The sequence below is a fragment of the Canis lupus genome, chromosome 24 (assembly GCF_048164855.1).
Source record: "Canis lupus baileyi chromosome 24, mCanLup2.hap1, whole genome shotgun sequence".
Classification (NCBI taxonomy): domain Eukaryota; kingdom Metazoa; phylum Chordata; class Mammalia; order Carnivora; family Canidae; genus Canis; species Canis lupus.
Genome location: NC_132861.1, coordinates 9,621,487 through 9,645,123, shown reverse-complemented (window position 1 = coordinate 9,645,123; position 23,637 = coordinate 9,621,487). Strand labels below are relative to the sequence as shown.

At 36.5% G+C, this 23,637-nt stretch overlaps 1 protein-coding gene across 8 annotated transcripts in view; it reads left to right on the top strand.

The window, feature by feature from the left end:
- Positions 1–23,637, top strand: part of FRY (FRY microtubule binding protein) — a 429,394-nt gene that overhangs the window by 284,240 nt on the left and 121,517 nt on the right. For all 8 annotated transcript variants that reach the window (XM_072795524.1, XM_072795520.1, XM_072795518.1 and 5 more), the window contains 6 exons: positions 1,291–1,377; positions 8,024–8,195; positions 9,521–9,653; positions 13,365–13,472; positions 21,113–21,371; positions 22,664–22,846. In XM_072795524.1, coding sequence (XP_072651625.1) covers positions 1,291–1,377; positions 8,024–8,195; positions 9,521–9,653; positions 13,365–13,472; positions 21,113–21,371; positions 22,664–22,846 — 942 coding nt within the window. The remainder of the gene's footprint in view (positions 1–1,290; positions 1,378–8,023; positions 8,196–9,520; positions 9,654–13,364; positions 13,473–21,112; positions 21,372–22,663; positions 22,847–23,637) is intronic.

Here is a 23,637-nt window from a genome sequence, read left to right as displayed (position 1 = left end):
ATTTGGTTTTTGAAATCAGATATTGAAATTTGAAGAGTAAATAAAAATGCTTTTTCGCCCTATGAGAAAGAAGAATAAAATAGGAATATTAGCATTTATTAAGCACTTACACTTTGCCAAGAACTTTTCTAAGAATTTTACAGGTACTAGTTTCATTAAAATCTGGGTTCAATAATAATAAACATAGTTTTTAATATTTAGTTTACTGTTTATACCCAAGATTTTTACTTTTTAAAACACTTTATGGGAAACTGTTATACCCCAACTTTGGCTTCCTTGTGATTTACGGAACAATGGGAAAAGATAATTGTTCCAGTTCAACCTCTGCCACAGCCAGCTCTATACCCTTAGCAAGTCAGAGAGCATCTTTCTTTCGTTTCTTTATAAAATGTGGATTAAATGCTTGCCCAGTGTACTTCAGAAGCCTGTGTGGGTAAAGGAAAAGTATAGGCATGAAAATACTGTTAAGTACAATTGATACTGATATAAAGATGAAAGGTTCAGTTGTTACTTCACAGACTATTTAATATTTGATATCTCCCTGTGTGTTTGGTATAATGAGATGCTTCTGTAATATGTGTACTTAGGGAAAAGACATTACTCGCTTTGCAGGTAGATGAATTAATGTGATTTTTCTGCATGTAGTTATCATTTGGCTGAAAATATAGTTTGAATTCTGAAATATGTTGTATAAAATTAACCTATCATATCATAGTAGCTACTGTCTCAAATTATTAGAACCTGGCATATACTTTCTTACTTAAATAGCCATAGTATATCTTATTTATTAATTATTCATTTCACTTGCAGAATTGTCCATTATAATATGAGCCAAAAGATGTGAAATGTTAGAGAATAGGATAAAATGGTCATTTTGCAGTGGTATTTTTAAAAATACATTTTAAACTGAATTTCAAGAAGTTATTAACATTTGCAACACAAGCAGGAAGTGTTGAGACTGTGAATAAGCCCCAGACACTCCAAATGTTTGGGGTTTTCATTTTTGGGCATTTGGTTTTTGTTTTTTGTTTTGTCATTAGCCATTCCATGCTTTACAGGCTAATTCCACATGTTATATAATGAAAGCATCTTTACACACCACATGAAAACAGAACCTTCACCCGAGGTTCCAGGGGACATGATCTTCCTTCAGGGAATCTCTTAATGCATACAATTGAGCAGTATCTTGCTTCTTTTGGCAGCCACCTGTTTGGTGCCTAATGAAAATAGACATTTCATGTTGAATTTGTATTTTAACATCTTTGTTTTGTTTTCTCTTTTTCACTACAGGAACGTTTAGATTTTGCAATGAAAGAAATTATTTTTGATTTTCTTTGTGTGGGAAAACCAGCAAAAGCTTTCAGTCTCAATCCAGAGGTATGAATAATCATTTTATGTACTTCTCACAGGGCATGTATTGACAGAGATATACCTTTGCTTTGCAACTTTGGAGAATAGGGCAAAGGTCATTTCTCTAAAAAGTCTTCTGTTTATTTCTGTCCATGTTATATGACTAAATAGTATAGATGATGGAATTTCATAAGTCAGATTTTGGATGAGTAGACCGGATGATGGCAGGTTGATATGCTACCATATTCTGTTCTTTTATAATAGAGTATAGCTTGCCCAGAAAGATAATCTGCCAGTACAAGTCAGGTTGTTTTAGTCAATACATATTTAAATAGTCAGTACTTCTAACTAATTTGATGCAGATTAACAAGTTGAGTATTGGGAAGTGGTGAAACAGAGAATAAATACATGTAATAAAATACTAAAATCTAGTGGAATTGAATCATGTATGAATATATGTTTTTGTGGCAGCATCACAACTCAAGGGCCAGGCAGATCATGGAAATGATGGGTATGACACAGTTGGAGTGACCTATCCAAATGAGAAGCACATTCTCATTCTCCAAATGAGAAACTTTAAAAATACTGTGGGCCAACAGAACTCTGCCTGGCAAGCTACCTTTTTGCAATCCTTTCCCTATGATATTGTAGAAAGAACACTGAACCAGAAGACAGCAATATTGGATTTGCACTTGGCACAGTCTCTACCACTTTTATTAGCTATATGACATTTATCTCTCTAAACGTCAGCTTTTTTGTTAGTAAAATGAACAAAATACTTTTCTCAACCACCTCATGGAAAAATTGTGATATTATGACATTACAGACTCTTAAGCAAAAAAACAAAAATATACCATAGAAATTTTTTTTTTAAAAAAAAAGGTTCCTGGGATCCCTGGGTGGCTCAGTGGTTTGGCGCCTGCCTTTGGCCCAGGGTGCGATCCTGGAGACCCGGGATCGAATCCCACATCGGGCTCCCGGTGCATGGAGCCTGCTTCTCCCTCTGCCTGTGTCTCTGCCTCTCTCTCTCTCTCTCTGTGACTATCATAAATAAATTTAAAAAAATTTTTGTTTAAAAAAAAGGTTCCTATCTTCACTGTGATAGTGTCTGACTTCTTCATTCTGTCAGTAATGACAGAAGGTCAAAATCGACAGCTGGTTAGCAGTACAAGGAACCAGGTCTCCTGGTATCCTTATACCTTTTCCCACACACCCTATATTCTCTCCTTGGTGCTAAGGTTGCCATGTATCAAAGGACACCTGAAGGAGCCCCAAAATCAGAGTTTGGGAGTTTTTGTCTGGTGTCTAATGATATAGCAGTCCTATGAAATAGCTGCATCCAGGGTCAGTGGGCCAAGGAGAGAGGAACAAATTCTTTGCAAATCCAGAGCATTTGGGCTAGAATGATGCCCAACACCCAATGGTAAAGAGTTTTGTCCTTCTGGGAAATTTCTCAGAATATTTTTCACTTCTCAGGAGTCATGGCTTTAACATCTTTAATAGTCCTCAGAATTTCCAGGTTATTAGTCTAAAAATAACATATTAAAAGCTACCATAATTATCACCAAGTATGAAACTTACCCCTTGTTCTTCCCTCAAACTCCGCAGTCAGGGCAGCCCTGGTGACACAGCGGTTTAGCGCCGCCTGCAGCCCAGGGTGTGATCCTGGAGACAGGAGATCGAGTCCTATGTCGGGCTCCCTGCATGGAGCCTGCTTCTCCCTCTGCCTGTGTCTCTGCCTCTCTCTCTGTCGCTCATGAATAAATAAATAAAATCTTAAAATAAAAAAAAAAACCTCCTCAGTCAGTGATTAATTAACCTCTTTGTGCAGAGCAATTGGAATTATAGGGTTTTTAATGTTAAAAATTACAAAAAGAAAAAAAATTACAAAAAGATACTGAATATCTTCTCCCATTTTTCTTGAGCTTATAGGGTTATGGGAGATTTTATCAGCAGTTGGGAATTAGAACTTAAAAGCATATTTATGAACCCACTCAATAGCACACACAAGGATAGTCTATAAAGCAGAAGTCACACACTTGATAAAATATGTTGTACAGCAGTTTCTCAAGGAATATATTCAATTTGTGCCTTAAGTAATATTTTAGAAATAGTATATAGAAAAAGGCCCAGAGATGGAAAGGATTCTCTTACTACAAAATCTATAGTGCACCACCACTCAACAGTTAGATAATTTCCAGTTAAATGTCTCATTTTAGTTCAGACCAAGATGGTTTCCTATAAGGCATTCTTATCGTCATAAGAATTTACTCATCTGTGAAAAGTTTCTAGGTCATCCATTTGTCTCATTTTTGCCTTCACCTAAAATAACATGGACCTGGAGCCAGTCCCAGAGGCAAAAAGAAGAAATAAAATTCATATGGATTGGAAATGAAGAAATAAAACTCTCTTTATTTACAGACAACATGATTGCCTATGTAGAAAACCAAAAAAATCTACAAAAAAACCTATTTAACTAACATGATTTTAGAAAGTTTGGAGGATACAAGATAAATATATAGGGACACCTAGCTGGCTCAGTCAGTAGACCATGCAACTCTTGATCTCAGAGTTGTAAATTCAAGCCCTATGTTGGGTGTGGAGCTTACTTTAAAAAAAAAGATAAATATATAAAATTAATGTATTTTTATATCATGATAATAAAAAATTAGAAATTGAACAATTTGTAATAGCAATGAAAACAAAATATTTATCAATAAAGCTAACAAATTATGTGTAAGATTCATATACTGGAAACCAAAAAGTTTTGAGGAAAATCATAGACAACCAAATAAATGGAGAGAAATACTGTTTGTGGATCAAAAGATTTAAGATTGCAAAAAGGTCAGCTGTCCCCAAATTAATCTATATATTAATCTGTAATCCCAGTAATAATCCCAATTAAAATCCCTATAGCATTTTTTGTAGAAATCAATAAACTGATTCTAAAATTTATATGGAAAATATAAGGAACTGGAATAGCCAACATAATTTTGAAAAAGAAGAATAAAACTGGAGGACTGGCATGTCCTGGTTTCAAAAATACTGTAAAGCTGCAGTAGTATCATACTGTCAGAGGAGTGAATGTAAAGACCAATCAACAGAATAGAGAATCCATAAATAGATCCACACATATATGATCAATTTATTTTCAACAACATTTTCAAGTTATTTCAGTGGATAAAGGGTTGTCTTTTCAATGAATGGTGCTGGACCATTGGACATCCACTTGCAAAATAATGAACTTTGGCCCAGAATTTGCACAGTAAGCAAAAGTTAAGTCAAAATGAATTATACACCTAAATGTAAAATCCAACGTTATAAATATTCTAGAATAAAATAGAAGATGAAATCTTTGTGATCTTTGGGTGGGCAAAAATTTCTTAGGATGCAAAAATCATAAAATTACAGAAGAAAAAATTGATAAATTAAACATCAACATTAAAAATGCCTGCACATTAAGAGATACACCATCATTAAGATTTAGAACCACTGGGCAAAAATACTTGCAAATACATATTGAAAGAGCATTTGTATCCAGAATATGAAGAACTCTCACAACCCAACAGTAAGAAAATAAACAACCCAATTTTTTGAGTGGGCAAAATGAAGAGCCTCTTCCCCAAAGATGAAATACAAATGACCAATAAACCTATGAAAAGATGTTCGACTTCATTAGTCATTAGAGAGATGCACATTAAAACCATAGTGAGAGGCACTGAGAAGGATATGGAGCAATTGGAACTTCATACGACTTTGGTGAGAATGCAAAAGGACAATCATTTTAGAAAAGAGTTTGGCAGTTTCTTTTAAGATTAAACGTACACTGACCGTATGATCCAACATTTCTACCTCAAGGTATTGTTCCAAATAAATTAAAACTCCAAAAGCCCAAAAAGGTTTGTGTGAATATTTATAGCAGCTAGTCACTAAAAATAGGAAAGCAGTTCATGTTCAACAGCTGGTGAGTGGCTAAACAAGCTGCACATCATCAGTACAGTGGAATACTATTCAGCAATGAACAAACTACCAATTTTGCAGCATCTCAAAAACTTAATGCTAAATGAAAGAAGAAAGACACAAAAGGCTATGTACTGTTTGATTCCATTCAGAAAAAAGCAAAACAATAAGGCAGAAATTAGATAATGATTGTCAGATGGTGGGTTGGGTGACATACTGACTGTAAAGAGGCACAAGGGAACTTTTTGGGGATGATGGAAATAATTTTATATCTTGACTGTGATAGCGGTTACCTGACCATATAGGTTTCTTGAAATTCAAAGAACTGTACAACTGAAAACAGTGTGTTTTACTCTGTGTGAATTATGTTTCAATAAACTTGACATTAAAAAATAAAATGGAGGGACGCCTGGGTGGCTCATTGTTGAGCATCTGCCTTTGGCTCATGGGATCCAGGATCGAGTCCTGCATCAGGCTCCCTGTGGGAAGCCTGCTTCTCCCTCTGCCTATGTCTCTGCCTCTCTCTCTCTCAATCTGTCTCTCATGAATAAATAAATAAATCTTAAAAAAAAAATAAAGTGAAGATTCTAACCTACAAATATATAATTACCAACAAGAACTTTTCAGGCACTATTCCTCACCACCCTGTATGATCAGTAGGTATTAATACCCTCCTTTTATAGAAAGGAAGCTGGGACTTGGACTTGGAAAAGTTAAGTAATTTCTTAAGACCAGACAAATAATAAAAGAGAGAGATATTATACAGAACTATATAAAATACCAAAAGAAATTGTTTATAACATTAAGTTGAAAATATATGTCCCAAACTATCCAATCTTACCTCTGCCCTTAGTGTTATCCAGAGGGAAGGAAAACTGAGAAAACTGGCCAGGGTGGTTCATAAACTGGATATACCACTTGCAAATAATTAACGCTTGACCATTTACGTCAATCCAGGGTTGTTCTACTGATACTGCATTTCCTACTTCCTCACCCAAAACATTGCTGTGTCTTGAGAAAAATATACAAGCGTAGAACACAGTTCATGAACTGCTAAAATAAATGAGTAAATGAATGAACTTTCATACATAGTTGAATTTTTTAAAGTTAATATTCTTTCATTCTAGAAACTGGAAAGAGAATATTACTAAAGGCTATAAAACCATAAAGTACACATTGCATTGGTACAAATTAGCCAGAGAAATATTCACCAAATCCTGGCTGAAATATCATTATTCCTTAAGGCTTAAATAAATAGTTTTAAAATCAATAGAAGTCTATATTACTTTTTGTTATAGAATGTAATCATGTGCCACAAAATAGACAATTTAGACAAATCTGACTTACATGTACAGCTTTCCACCTGCTACTTATATGGCCCTCACCTGAAATATGGGACTAATTATACATTCCTTGCATGGCTGTTTTAAAAGTGAGAGTTAATGAGCAAGAGAGCAATTCTGGATACATTTTAGGGACTCACTAAATTGTAACTAGATTATCATTGTTGGTAGTGATAAGTATTATTTGCTGCTGTAGGTAGTAGCCTACTTTAGAAACATTAGAAACACTACAGAATTGCAATTGCACCAAGAAACAGTGACAGAAACTTATTACTTTATATAATATGTATTCATGTATTACTTCATGAAAATAAGGGTATAAATACATGTGGTACACGTGGCTGTTAAGGAAGTACAGATGTTTAGTACCTTCTGACCTTTTAAGACATTGCTGCTGGTAGCAACTAACTCACTGAGTCATTTTGCAAAGCCAATATTATGCCTTACCTGAGCCCGAGGAAGATAACAATCTGGCCCAGAATGGCATTTCTTCTTATAAGCTCACGTGTTTTGATAAGTAACAAGTTCAGTGGCACTGAATTTTTAAAACTCATTATCAAACTTGCCTGTCTTTTTTTTAAGATTTTATTTATTTAATCATGAGAGACAGAGAGAGAGAGAGAGAGAGAGGCAGAGACACAGGCAGAGGGAGAAGTCAAACTTGCCAGTCTTTTTGAATGGAGTCATCATCCGGCAATTCAGAGCAGGCCATTTTTGTTTTGTGATTCACATTGGAATTCCTATTGTTTTCATTAGGTCTTTGTGAATTAACACGTGTGGCATCTCTCTCTCTCTCCCTCCAGGGGACATATAAGCCCCTCATTTGCCTAGTTTATTTTAGTTACAGCTGCTTCAGAGGCTGGCTGCTGTGCCCTGTGAGGTGCACCAGGATTTCCCAAACAGCAGGAGTATGACCATCTCAAACATCCCCTCTGAGTGGGATGAAAATCTTTCTGGTTGTTTATTTGTGATGCACCAAGAAACAGTGACAGAAACCACAATTTTACATTCATAGGTTTGGCCTAAAGTCTTGTGCCTTTTATTTATTTATTTTTTAAGATTTTATTTTTTTTTATTTATTAGAGAGAGGTGGGGGGGGGGGGCGGGCAGAGACAAAGGTAGAGGGAGAAGCAGGTTCCATGCAGGGATCCTCATGTGTCACTGGATCCCGGGTCTCCAGGATCACACCCCAGGCTGAAGGAGGCACTAAACCGCTGAGCCACGGGGGCTGCCCGTCTTGTGCCTTTTAAATTACTTGCTCATACTAATCTGGATAGCAAGCCATGCTAACTTCTCTCAAAGACTAATGGTTTAATTCAACTACAATAATTGGGTTTTTCTTTTTATCAAGAGCACATTATCTCTTACAGAGAATGAACATTGGTTTACGGGCATTCTTAGTAATAGCTGATAGCTTGCAGCAGAAAGATGGTGAGCCTCCCATGCCGGTGACAGGAGCTGTTCTCCCATCAGGAAACACATTGAGAGTGAAGAAAACATATTTGAGTAAAACGCTAACTGAAGAAGAAGCCAAAATGATAGGTGGGTTTCAAAGATGTGTTAGAGCCCCTCTAATGACCAATGGATACTTACCCTTAGTGAGATGTGCTGCTAAAAAAAAAATTTATAGAAGTAACTGGTGAGGCATTCCAACATTAATTGTTTTGATTGATTCATGCTGTGCTTTGTTTTACTGCCCTTTAAACTTTCTGGAACTTCCTGGTAAACATTTTGCCATTTAAATGTTAGACTTTTATCATGGTCTTTCCAAACTCCTAGTATTGATTATCTACATTTTACAGTAAATTTCTAAGCCAGCTGTATCCTTTGGTAGATAATCCTGTTTATAAAGCGACCATATAAATATTCATTTGTTAGTTCGTTCATTTTTATAGTTCCTTTCTTTTTTTTTTCAGTAAAATTAGTTTAATCTATGTTTTAAACATTCCAGATCCCACACATGCCATGTTATATTGTGGGTTTAGCCTACATAGGATTATTTTCTTTTTAGTTTAGCTATCTTAACCCAAAGAGATGAATTATTTCTTGTCAAATACTAGAATTTCAAAACCAACCACAACCTTTGTTAAAATAATTTTGATGTCAAAGACCTGAAGGAAACTTGAGACTTTTCATTTTAAAATATTTGTTTTTAAATAGACAATGCTTAAATGAGTTCAGAAAGATTTAATGAAAAAAAAGAAAAAAAAAGAAAAGAAAGATATAATCATCTGAAATAATCAATATTATTTTATTAAAGTACAAATTTTAAATACAAAGCAATTTGCTTTTCATTTGTATTATATACGTAAAGAAATAAAATGCATATACATACATGAAATACATAGGCTATACATATTTGTTTTCCATAGTGGGACACTGACCCTGTATTAAATGAGAGAAGTAAAAGTACTATAGCTAAAATATATTTCCTTCATTTTAAAATTTATGATGTGAGTCATTTTTGTTTATTTTACTAAAAAAATTCACACATATATTTGAGAATAAAGTTATTAAAATCCTACCCCCAAATGAGAATTTTTATTCACACAATCAGTAATGACGGTGAATTTTCTGTAGTATCCAAAAGCATAAAAATTCAAAAGTAAGACTTTCTTTTTTATTCAACTCTTCCTGAAAATAATCCCTCTTAAGTATTAGAATTCCCATTTATTTAATTTAAATATTTATTTAATTTAAATGATTATTTGGTAAGCACCCAGCAAGTTCAGAACACTATGCTAACAGTTCTGTGGAAAAGGGATTGAGTTAGGATCTGCTTATTGAAGTCATTGACCCATAGATGGTTAGGATTTTACTCCTTGATGGATTTAGTCAAAGATGTCGCTATAATGCATGTTTTCTAGGCATGTCATTATATTACTCTCAAGTACGAAAAGCTGTGGACAACATTTTAAGGCATCTTGATAAAGAAGTAGGAAGGTGTATGATGCTAACGAATGTTCAGATGCTAAATAAAGAACCTGAAGACATGATCACGTGAGTACAGTGAAAGCTAAGTTTTTAATGAAGGATTAATTACTCAAAATGTACCATCAAAGATTTTTCTCATTTGTTCTTCCCACTTTTTCTGTATTTTATTCTCCCCTTCCTAGCATCAGAGTTCTAAGAGTTATTAAGGATAGTAAAAATATTTTTTGACAGTATTTGACTCTAAAAGTAAGGTCAAACCTGAGGTTGATCTGTTTTGGTTGTATCTCAAGTATCATTATGCCAGTAAGTTGAAAAATGGAGCCCAAGACTCTTTCACTGGTCCACGTTTGTCAGAAGTGGTATCTTGCTACCAAGCTCTGTCACAGCCTGTGTGCTAGAGTGACATCACCTGTTTACAGACAGTTCATCTTTATAAATTTCAAATTCACTTTTTCTAGTGACCATTTCTGAATTGTGAGAGTTAAATGTGCCTAATAATCTCTAGGCAACTGTCATAGCAATATGGGATATTAAAAACAAAAACAATTTATAGTTTTGAATGTAGAAATCAAATGTTCTTAGCCAAACTCTAAGATGTAGCTTTGTACGTAGAGTTCTGCAGAAGAAACTCACACAACTTGAGTTTGCTGCTTTTGATTCATTATGGCAGGAACTAGGATTAGGTTACAACTTTACCTTTTAAGAAGATTCAGACTTTGTTGCTGGACTATGAATTAAATTCTATTTGGCACCTGTGGCATAATTTTCCAAAAATATAATTGGGAAAGCCTCCTTTGTTCCTCAGCATCTTCAGTTCTAAATACCACAGTTAGTCAGATATGGGGAAAATTCATATCGTGGGTGTGTATTTTTATTAGAGTGGCAGCATGTGAAATATGAAGTATGGCGAAACAAAGCAATACATAATAAACAAAGTAAAACATACAGAATTATTTTAAATGCATTTTTAGCAGTATATAAAGTTAAAATGAAAACCCCTCCTCAGAGCTCCACTTGATATCTGTGACCCTCCTTGATGCAGTGTGATCCCCTCCAGAACTTTCCCTATGTCAAAACCAAGATATGTATTTGTTGCACAAAAATGGGATCATATAACATATATTATCCTGCAGCTTGCCATTCATTTGATTTAAGTGATCACATTGCTTTAGGTTTCACCCTAAATAACCATAAAAATTGAAATTGACCAAGATGAGTAACATTAGATGTATTGTCACCAGCTCCAGTTCTTACCTCACAAGCTGCTAGATAGCAACCTTTACCCTCATTAGTACATACCTTTTGAATATATTAAAGCAATTTTAAATTGATAATGTAGAGGATACAAGAAATGCTTTTAAAACTTCTGCATTGTAGTTGTTTCCCCTAAAAATAGTAAAGAAAGACTTTTAAAGGAAAACTATATTTTTAATCAAGAGATCGTAAGATAGGGTTGGAACCGAAACAATATATTCAAAACCAAAAAAAAGATACAGGTTTAAATAGAAGTGTAAACATTTTGTTTGTATTTTAACCAATACCTTAAAGGTTTTCCAAGATGCTTCATTACTTTTCCCTATTCAGTCATCTTAAGACCCCAATATAGAGCTAGAATACTTTCCTTGCTACATTTTAAGACAGATCCTCCAGTGAGAAATAACTCATTGCTACATTTTCCAAAGACAAAAAGAAACATTAAAGCAACATAAGCATTTGGGAGAAACAAATGCTTATGTATTGAGGTCCACACCATACTAATGGAAACCATCATTGGAGTTGTTATTCAGTCCTCTATTTTCCTGCATCCTTCTTGAGGTATAAACTTGAACATTAGCATTCTATGGTTGCTTCATTTCCATTCTTCATCCCTTCTGTCATACATGACAGCAAATAATAACAATATCTGTTAATAAAATGATGTTATTGGGGGATTCACTTCCTTCCTATAAAAGCCCAGAGAGGGGAGCCTGGATGACTCAGTTGTGTCTGACTCTTGATTTGGGCTCAGGTCATGATCTCAGGATTGTGTCAGACTCTTCACTCAGCAAGGAACCTGCTTGAAATTTTCTCTCTCCCTCCCCCCGCCACTCCCCCCACTCCTATCCCTGCTCTCACTCTCTAAAATAAATAAATAAATCTTTAATAGCCCAGAGAGCAAGGACTACAGTAATAAAAGGAAATCATGTACCTATGAGAGTTTCTAATCTAGGCTTCTTTTATCAGCTTGGAAGCCTGGCAGAATTTGCCTTACAAATTCAGGTCAATGGGGTCATCTGTTTTCCAACAAATATGAAAATAATCCCAGCTGTTCAAAACATCTGGTGAGCAAGCTAGGAGAACTATTTAAAGGACTCACCACGTTGCAAATGAAAAACTAGGAGCCATCACTCAGTACAGCTATTTGAGGATGTCACCTGAAGACTCCTCTTTCCTTCACCTGATTAAACACCACTGTGCAATGTCTCCTTCTCCAGTCCTCTATGCAGAAAGGACCATGGAAAAGGGAAGAAAATAATCCTACAACTTTCTGCAAAAACAGAGTTAGACAAAGTCAGGCTAAAAAGTAATGTCACAGAGCAGAATTGCTGTCTGATTATAGGGAGGGTGGATTCTGCTTGCTGCATATCTATCCTGACCACAGCTACTATCCCAAGAATTTATACTACTTTACATTTTCATCATTGTATTTGTGTCCTACAATAGCACTAATTTCATGACAGTTTTATATTCTCAGAAGATTGAATTATCAGAACTTAATTAAATATGTTGCTATATTTTATTATCTAAGTTCCTTGAAGGATTTGATGGGTATTTTAGTTTTTTCATAAAGGTTATTGATAAAATATGTGATTAAGAATCAGTTACCTATTTAAACAACTAAAAATCGAAGTAGTTTATCAAAAATTAAGTGTTCCTTCAGATGTTACAACATAATATAGAAGACATTAATTATAATATATTATATTATAATATATATTATTTATTATATATTATATATTAATATATTACATATTATATTAATATATATTAATATATATTAATATATTATATATTATATATTATTATATATTATATATATTATATTATATATTATATATTATATATATTATATATTATTATTATTTATTATATATTATATTATTTAATTATATAAATGCTTAATTTATCTTCTCAAGACAATAAAAAGAGGGAAGGAATCTCCATAGAGGTCAGGCTCATCATTGTAATTTTAAAAATCACAATTGAATGCACAATTATATATACATTTCAGGATTTTACTTGACATTAGAAAGACTTATTTTTGGAAACACTTAATTTTTTAAATGACAATGTGGACTCTAGAGTAGAAGCATAACTCACTAGGGAGAGAAGCTTCCAGATGTCATGCTTATAAGAGGCACTATTCTTTGTATATGCTAAAAATCCTATTTTTAAATGCTGAATGTAGGAATGAGTGCAATGTATGTGTTACATGCTGATGCATTTAGCATGCTAGTGAAGTCAGTGTTTTAAATGCAGTCCACAGGAACCAAACTCCGTGGAACCAAATGAATGGCAAACTGTATGATAGAATTCTGGTGACATTGGCATTTCTCAAATCTTTGTGAATACTCTTAGAACTGACCAAGCTATAAAGATCAGAAACATTTGAGAATAATACGCGGTAAACACCACACAGTGATTCAGAAGGCATAGATTCTAGTCTTTTGTCACATATTTGATTGATTTTTTTAAAAACTTTTTATAGCCTTTGACCTGTTTGTTTTTAAATTAAAGGGGTGAGAGAAAGCCAAAAATAGATCTTTTCAGGACCTGTGTTGCTGCTATCCCTCGACTGCTTCCCGATGGGATGTCAAAACTTGAACTTATTGACTTGCTGGCGAGGTAAGTGAGAACTGCCGTGGGTGTATTTGATTAAATTGATCATAATCCTTTGTCATGATTCCTGAAAGAAAGAAAAAAAAAGGAAAGAAAGAAAGGAAGGAAGGAAGGAAGGAAGGAAGGAAGGAAGGAAGGAAGGAAGAAAGAAAGAAAGAAAGAAAGAAAGAAAGAAAGAAAGAAAGAAAGAAAGAAAGAAAGAAATTTGAATGATTATTAAAAACTGACAGATATTTACTAAATGAGGCATTATTGTCAGAACTACAGATAGGCAAGGAGGAATAAAAAATGTTTTTTGTTTTTGTTCCCAATGTTTTAGGGGCTTAAAATCCAATATAGAAGCCAATACATAAGCACATAAGGTAACTAACAATGTAAGGTCTGAAATTGTGCAGATTAATGGCACAAAAAGTGTGATACATGTGAGTTCGGTGGAGAGGGGAATTACTGGGGACTGAGAAAGTCAGCCAATCAGTGTCTTTGGAGAAGGTGGAAGTTGAAACAGGACTCAGGAAGGAAGAGTGACATGAGCAAAGTCACAGAGGTGGGGCCGGGAAATGAGGACGTAAGTCTGCCTGGAGAAGAGTTCATTTAGGGTCTGATTCCCATTCTGATACCCACAGACCTCCAGGGGGCCAAGAAGGTAGGTACATGATAGGGATCCTTAGCTAATTTTAGTGCTTCGGGAAGCTGCCAAAAGTCATATTTATCACCCTCCCAACATTGTCCGTGAGAATGCACCGTTCAACTAGAACCTCAAGTTAATTTGCTTTGAGCAAAATGAGGTCATTTTACTGAAATGTGTTGTTTTTCTCATGTTGATCTGAAGTTCTAGTTGACAGTTACATGTGTCTTTAATTAAAAATCAAAAGTGACATTACTTAAAAGCAATTTAGAATATGAAATCATTAGAAATATGGGGTGCATGAAGGAAGTGGAATGAGGAAGAACAAAATCATCCTTAATTATTTGAATTTTAAAAAAAGAAAGAAAAAGAAAGAAAGGAAATTTAGAAAGCCAATGATAAGACCTAGAAATAAGACTGTAGGGGTAGATTTTCAGCTAATCTATACTATTAGCTGAGACATTTGGACCGATGGAGTTTTAAGCGAGTGAGTAATGTGATAAAAAATATTTTAGGCTGGTTAATCTGATAATGGTGGAATAGAAGAGAGCCCAGAGAAGGATAATAAATATTAATGCTGACTGAAAAATACATTACGCATGACTTCGTTTACCCCTCGGAGAGGGCTATATCCATCAATATTCAAATGAAATAACCCAAGCCCTCGTCCCACATGACTGCAGACCACCAAGGCTGCCCCACAGCTTCAGAGTATCTCTGAGGAGCATCATGCTCCTGGTTATTGTGGTCATCAGACCTTCTGCTCTGGACGGCCGGTTGAAAGTCCCATTGATCACTCCCTGAGATCAGTTAGTATCATTTGCAGCCTTCTGTCCTCCAAACATAAACACAGCTGTCCATTTCCTTCTGCCAGTCATCACTAGCACAGGCTAGTGCTGGATTGTGAGGTTGACCATGACTTTGAAAACCACGGTTTCAAACCCTGTTGCTCTCTGACCAAAACCATCCAGCCTTCTAGCTGGGTTTGGTCACTGCTACCTGGAACCTCTTCTTTCCTGTAATCAGCAACCTACATTCTGTGGATCCTTCTTCTTTCTGCCATTCCATGTTTGGGATGTATTTTAAGAAGATGATAAAGTTTTTAAAAAATTGCAGCCTAGGCTTTTGCTGCAGCCTAAGGACGAGAATGTGAGGGAAGAGAATATTCACTGGAAGTGGGGAAGGAGCAGAAAAAAGGGAAATGTAAGCCTGAGTCACAGTGGGGCTTCCAGCTCTGGGTGAGAAGATTTAAAGAGGAACAAGGGGTAGATTCCCAAAGAATAAGAAACATGGTGCTTTGGGAGTGGGGGAAGCTGCAGAATAGGAGGCTAAGATACCATAATATTGAGTCTCCCAAGATGCTGGCTAAGACAGAGTAAGGAAATGTTGAGAGGCAGATGCCAGGTGTGAAGGGTACCCAGAAATGTAAGAGTGAGCAGCCCATTGATGTGCAGGGATAGCAGTGGAGGGGGTGGGTAAATAGGAGTCAAGTGTGCACAGGGGAGAGGTTGCTGAGTAAAGAGGCTAGATGTGGCCATCAGAAATTAAGAGACAGCAGACCTCTCCTCATGACCTGTGAGCCACTAGGTAACGAGAGAGAGAGAGTACCATCTGAGAGATTTGGAGGAAATGCCAAAAAATGAGAATGAAATGGAACTCTTTGGAAATCCTAAATTTTGCATCTCTGCTTTTGCCATTTTGCCAGCCATGTGATCTAGACAAATTATTTAATCAGACTTTTCTCCTTGATAAAATTGGAATAATACTGCCTATCTCATAAGACTATTGAGAAGGCTACATGTGCACTTTCATAGATGTGCACTTTGGTTAATCCCGGGGAAAATATGTCAGCAGGGAAAAAAGCAGTTATCCATTAAATTGAAGCAGAAAGAAAGTTCCCTGATGTCAGTGAAGTTCTAATTGGTGATGGTGATGTGCACTCGGCCTTTGAAATACTAAGTTTTTTAAATGTCATGCAGCATTCAGGTACAATCTCAGAGGCTATTTCGCTGTGACTCTGTGTACAAGACTCTTCCTCTGGAATTACTCTGATCACCAAATCCAGTGACGCCTGGATCTGTAGACCATGGTGCCAGGCATGCCAGAAGGGATTCTGTTAGACATGGTTGGAATGTCAATGCTATTTATGGTGCATCGTGTTTATTATTATGTACATTCTTACAGAGCTCAAAGCAATGGTTACTGTTTTTATGAGGGGAAAGAGTAAATAAACATTCTTCAGAGTTCAAGGCTTAAAAATCAAGAAGATGACTGTACTTATATGGGAAGCCAATGAAGAGGCCTTTTCCATAAACTTTTTAAAAAGCTTGAGGCTGTTCTCCTCAAGAGAAAGATAATGGAGTACTCGACCTACATACTGGGTCCTGTTGACCTCTCAGATCTCCTTGAGAAGGTCAGAGAACAAAATGAAGAAATTCAACAGCAATAAATGTGGTTTTCAAATCTATAGTTACCTTATTCCCCCATAGTCCATTCACATTTGGACTGAGTTGACTCCTGAGACAATATACATACAGTCTAGTCTAAGAGATATGAGACATTTTTGTTCAGATGTCTCTTGGTTACATCCATGGTATATTGTCACTGGAGAAAACTTGCTTTTCTTTCCTCTTTTTTTAGATTTTATTTGAAAGAGAGAAGAGAAAGCGAGCTTGAGCAGGGGCAGAGACAGAGGGAGAGGGAGAAGCAGACTCCCAGGTGATGTGGGGCTCAATCCCAAGACCCTGGCATCATGACCTAATCTGAAGGCAGATGCTTAACTGATTGAGCCACCCAGGTGCCCCACAGTTTTCTTTATAACTGGCAAAATAAGACCAACATTCATGCCGGGTCATTCCCCCCCCCCCCCCCCCCCCCCCCGCCCAGCTCAGTTCCTGAATAAGGAGTTTCAAGGATATATCCCACTTGACTTTCCCCCAAGGCCCCTTCCTGACATTTCAGGTAACGGCTAAATATCACAGACACTCTAACTTCAGACTTCTGTTAGTATGTTTAGCAAGATAGTGTTATATGGAATGAACTGGCAAACTCCTCTGTCCAAGCTACTACATTTCTGATTTTATGTGTATTGCTCAGCCCACTTCTAATGGCCAAGGTTGGGGAATCTTTCTACTCAGACTTCATGGAAGTTACACAGGCGATCCTGGTATCATGGCAAGATCCCTGGGGAGGATTTCCTTCCTGCTCTCACAGAGCCTACCCTTTCCCAGTTGTCTGGGTGCTCCCGAGATTCTCCACATAGGAGGGAGCTTACTCATGTCCTTGGCCACAGGCATCATTTTTCTCTTACTGTCCTCCCAAATGTTTCCTGCTCTGTCTGTTGACCACAGGAAGGACCTTTCCCTCAACAGTCTAGAGGCTCCTGTCCTCTGTCACTTCCCGCAGGGCTACATATGCTGTTCAGCATCAGGCCTCCCCTTTGAACAATTTGTTGTAAGGTTGTGAGAATCAAATAATGCATATAAATCACTTCACATAGTGCCTAGAACACAGTAAGCTCTCAGCAAATGTTAGTTATTGTTTTTAGGCATCTTTACATTTGAATAACAGATTATGCCATGATATACAATGCGTTTTCATACACATTATGTTAAGAAAGCTGGGCACATATTTATTCCTATTTCAGAGAAGGTGATTTGAACTTCAGAAAAGTAAAATCAAAAAAAAAATTAAAAAAAAAGTAAAGTTGGTTGCTCAAATGTACAGAATTTTCCTGAAGCCAAATGGCAATGACAAATGTCATTGGTTTGAGGCAGATAAATACTTTTTATGCAGTGTCTCCTTTTAATTTGTGGCAATTTATGAGCTAAGGCATACACAATTCCATGATCTTCTGGGGTACCTGAAAAATATCTGTTGTTTACCATTTACCATTCACTTTTCGTTCTATATCTGTATAGTGGAAGGTGGCTGTTTACTTTGAGTAGCTAACTGATAACTATAGTCTCAACTGCATATATTACCTCAATAAACCACTTAATTACCTTAATTTTAATTTATTTTATTTTAATTGAAATGCAGTTCAGAACACTGTGCATAGATGGAAGTTCATTCTTTCATACCTGCATAGAAGACATTCCACTTCTATGAACTATTCCAAAGGCTAGCCATCCACCTGTCAGTAGATCCCTCCTTTTGAAAACCATTGTCTCCTGGGCTTGACTTTAAAACTGTGTCTGCTGCCCTTGACGATGTTATAGGGCAGTGGGTTCCCATATCTTCCTAATACCCTTTGTTTATTCTGCCATAGTTAGAAGAGGCTGTTTCTCCTAATGGATCTTTTTCTTCTGGATGTAGTTTTTGAATTTGAAGTCAATCCCTTCTGATTTGTGTACCTGCCCACAGCAAAAATTACTCAAGAGTACTAAACTGATCCCATGTTAATCTGAAGCTCATCTTTATGAAAGTATTTTCCTCTGAAAGCCATTTGTCTAATCTGACCAACCAAGAAGGTGGCCTTGCTAAGTTCTGGTTATTCCCCCTTTTAACACAAATCCTTACTTATTCAATAAGAATTTGTGGGAATAGCACATGCCCTTGTGATCACACAACTCACCCCCTCTAGATCACTGAAAACAGGGCCTCCAGAACCCTCTGCACTGGCATGTTACCATCATTTAATATTTATTGGGTACCTGTCCTTCCTGTCCTAAAGGTGGTTCATCATCTATAGAAACTTATTCTCTAAAACATTCAGGACCACAGATTGGTATAAATATAATACATAGAAATAATGAACGTAAGATGAGAAGATGACTTCAAGTGTTTTTTTTTTTTTATAAACTAGTGTTTTTTTGTTTTATTTTTTTTAAATAAACTAGTGTTTTTTAAACCTGCAAAATGACTCAATGGTGCTTATAGGGCAATGTCTCCTCCCAAATGGGTGGACTTCAGTCCCTTTCCTCAGTTGCAACTCAGATTTTGTGTGTTATGTGGTAGAGTTATACTTAAAGGTTTGGGGGGAAAAAATAGAGCTGCCAATTGAAACACAAAGAAAGCTTGTAAATTTCTGCCATAGACAGTCCTTCATTGGAAGCCCAGGGTAAAGATCTCTACATTTTCCTTTCGCAACTGTGACCCCCGTAAGAACTCTAGACTTAGCGGCTAAAGTCTAACCTGAAAAAATCAGCTTAGATCTTCCTTCTCAGCATCTTTGTTGAACATCACTTGCTTTTGGAACAGAAAATATATTTTCCCTGACTTGATATATATCTGCTCATTAGAGAGCTTTTTGCCTGGTTTATATTGTCAAATGTGGACCAATTAGTGTGCTTTATGCTTCAGAGAAGAAGAAAGGTATTTGCTTTTCAAGTTTTAAAATCATGTTTATTCAAAAACAGAGGACTATACCAGACTTGTTTAATGCAGCAAACTGGCTTAAGAGTTAGAAGTCTTGGGCTGGAATCCTGCACTTTGAGCAAGTTCCTACACCAGTCTGGATCCCAGTGTTTTCTTCCCTTCGTTGAGGATGATACCTGCCCTGTTTGTGGGGTCCCCCAGTGACTCAGCCATTTTCTTCTCTGACATTGAACGCCTCCAGGCTGCTGAGTGCTGGAAATTCTATCTCTTCAGTACCTTTGAATTGTCTCCCTTTCTATTTCTCCCTCTGCCTTGGGTCAGTCCCCCAACTCCATTTGTTGCCTAAGTCACTGCAGTGACCTTCTAGCTTGTCTCTGCCCCAAATCTGGTTGCTTCTCCAAGGCATCCTCCATATTCCTGCCTATTTTTTTTTTTCAGATGTGAATCTAATCATGTTATTTCCCTTACAACTTTCAAGATACTGTTCATTTTTTTCCCCACAGAAATAGTTATCAATTACTGAGTGCTACGCATGCTACACATTGTATGCGGGTCAACTTCATGAACCTCACAAGTTTATGCAATGCAAGTACATTTATTGTCCTCATTTTCCAAATGAGACTCTGAGACTTTAGAGCCATTGACTGACTAGCACGAGATCACATAGGTAGTTAGTGACAGAGGCAAGACACTGATATGGGCATTCTGATTCCAGAGCACATACCCGTAACTACTTCCCCACTGTTTTGCCTCCAGGGTGGCCCACAGACACTTCCCCGAGCTACCCCTGCTTCCTCTCCAGCACCATTTCACCCCTCATTTCTGCAAGCACCTCACCCGATAGACATGCCATACTGAACTCCATATCTGAAGGGTTGTGTGTCTGAATTTCAGGAGAGTCTCAAAAATATTTGTTTCTTAAATAAAATGAATCCAAATGAATAAAAGAATCTATAAAACATGACATTAACTGTGATGGCTCATACCAATGTCAAGATTTAATATTACTATAGTATTCTAGGTTATGCTACCAATACCCTGGTATTCTTCAGTTGACTTGAGTTTTCTCCACCTTGACACTATCTACATTTTGGTCTAGATAATTCTTTGTTGTAGGGAAGTTGTCCTGTGCATTTTAGGATGTTTAACCACATCAGTAGGTTCTATGTACTAGAGAGATGCCAGTAGCACTGTCTGAGTTGTGGCAATCAATAATGTCTCAAATATCCCTTGGTGGGACAAAACCAATTACAGACCATTGATCTAACCCTTAATTCACTGAACTTCTGGGTGAGTCCCTTAGTTTCTTTGCTTCTCAATTTTACTGTCCTTAAGTGATAGGGTGTGATACTAATTTATTCTGTAGTCAACATTGTATTAAAAAGTATTCAGATATAGCAGAATGTCAGGTAATATTTTAGATTCAATCCTGAAAGAGAAAAAAGGACATTAGAGAAAAACAGGTGAAATCTCAATAAAATCTATAGTTTACTTAATAGCATTGCACCCAGGTTAATTCCTTAGCTCTGATAAAGCCACCCTGGTTGTATAAGGTGTCAACATTAGGGAAGCTGAATGAAGAATAGACCAGAGGGTGATCCATTTTTGAGACCCAAATAAAAACAGAGAGCTGTATTTGTTCCATCACAGATCTAGAAGAAAAGTTAATAAAGGCTTTTATTGTCTTTTACTCATTTCACAGGCTCTCTATTCATATGGACGATGAGCTGCGACATATTGCACAAAATTCCCTTCAGGGTTTACTTGTTGACTTCTCAGACTGGAGGGAAGATGTACTGTTTGGTTTTACCAACTTCCTACTCCGGGAAGTCAATGATATGCATCATACGCTCCTTGATTCATCCCTGAAGTTACTGCTCCAGCTGCTCACCCAATGGAAACTGGTCATACAAACTCATGGAAAAGCCTATGAACAAGCCAACAAGATCAGAAATTCAGAGGTGATTCTCGCACTCTTCCCACCAATGTATATTCCCTAATATCATGTATGTATAAATAAGTTGCAGCTCGGAGAACCTTTGGAGTTCTTACTTCCAGCCACCTAGGAACTTTCTCCCTGATGGTGGCCCTTAATTTTTCCATCTTGTATAAATTGTGACCAAGAAACTCAGGGTTGCTATGCCATCAGGTTAGATTTGTCATCATTCAAAAGGCCATTCAGGGAATAGAAATTGCTTTTTTTCAGAGAGTTATGATTATAAATCCCTAAGAACAGGTGATTATAAACATGGATATAGAGCTGGGTATGGATATGCATATCGAACGGTATGTGGACATGCATATCTAAAAGTTAGTAACCCACCAGTTTTTTTGTTGTTTTCCTAGCCCATTGATTGCATTGTCCAATATCCACAGAACAGAAAATGCAGACTTAGGATTTTTTTTATTCCTTCCCACCTCAGTCCTAAATGCTAAAATTTGAAGAGCAGGTTATGGAGAAGTGTTGTCAGAGGAGGGCAGTGGTGACTTGACACTGGCAATGAGCAGATGGAGAAAGGGCCTGGCAGAGGAAGAGCACCAGTGAGAGTTTGAGGCACATGGAGGCTCAGGGAAGTACAACAGCACTGAGGAGATAGCCAGGATCCCAGATTCTAGATCATTCCTCTTTCCTTGGATTGTAAACATGCTAAAGGCTAATAGGTGGAAAAACAAGAGTTATGTGTGCTCCTCAAAGGAAAAATGAAATGGATGTGGAATCTGCCATGTTGTCCAGCTTGCTTTTATTTTAGGCTCACTTGGTTGTGGCTTGGGAACTTTCAGAACCTATCTCATAAATGTACACACACCTAGGTTAAAATCGAACTCAAGAAACAAGGAAGCAAGTGTGATTAGAAAGGAAATGTTTGAAAATTCAATTGTATGGTATCCAAAAGTCCATAGGGAATCTGAGTCAAAACAAATTAGGCCACTTCGGCTAAATTTATGGTGTAATCTCAAGTAGTATATGGATGGAAGCAGTTTTGTTCTTACCAATATTAATAGCCTTTGAAAGTTATTTCTTATCAGAGGTAGCAGATGGTTGATGGTATTCCAGAGTAACAATTAATCTAACAAAAAAAGGGTTCTATGGTATGTCATGAATAATTATGAATTTAGAGTTGTGTCTGGTTGTAAGCCATTGCAATTAATTTTAATATTATGAGGTCACACATGCTCAAAGATGCACATATGAGTAGTTTCTTCTTTCACTGTTATTTTTCTAAATATCAAATGTGTTCTTATTGCCCAACAGCTAATTGCAAATGGCTCCAGTCACAGAATCCAGTCAGAACGAGGCCCCCACTGCAGTGTTCTTCACGCTGTGGAAGGCTTTGCTCTGGTTTTACTCTGCAGTTTCCAGGTGGCCACACGCAAACTGTCTGTTTTAATACTCAAGGAAATTCGAGCTTTATTTGTTGCCCTGGGACAGCCCGAGGTATGGATTATCCTTCTGAATTTACTAATTCACTTCTTTCTTTGAAGTTGAGATTAAAACATGTAAATAAGGCATTGCTATTTTTATGTACTTTCATATCACACGTGATGTCAAAAAATAACTTTTGATTCACCATGAGTTTTTGATTATGAAATAGCACTGTTGATCTTCAAAAGATAATTCATAAATTCTAAGAGCAATAGGAAAGACCATTCTTGATTCTCTAAGAGATGGTCCTTTGTTAAGAAGTGAAGAATTTTAAGATTAAGCTGTAGGTCATTTTCCTGAATAATGTTCAGCATACATCAAATTAAGAAGACATTATTACATTTCTATTAAAGAGTGAACTTGAGAAAATAATGATCATTTCATTTAAATGATCTAGGTATCAAACAGTCTGGCTAACTGAAATTTGTTTAATTTCAATAATTTTAAAATGGCATCACAAGAAAATATGTCCCCTTGAGACAGGAGAAGTAAGCCAATTATTAGACATGATCGGCCAGTTAACCTCCATGCTTGGTCAAGTGCTGTCTGCCATGTTCAGATGTTAAGGCTCATCACCTGCCAATACAGGTGGCTGAATCAAAGTTGCCTAAGTTGATGAAAGAAGGACCAGTTCTTTATGTCACGTACTTCTTTAGAAAAATCCTACTTTCCATGTTCCTGTTTTAAATCACTGAACTTGGTTTTCTGTTCCACAAAATGGTCATCGTCTTTATCAAATATTTTCTAATTCATCACAGTCCTTTTCTGTTCACTTTTCTTCAGGTAGCTTTGTAATATATTTT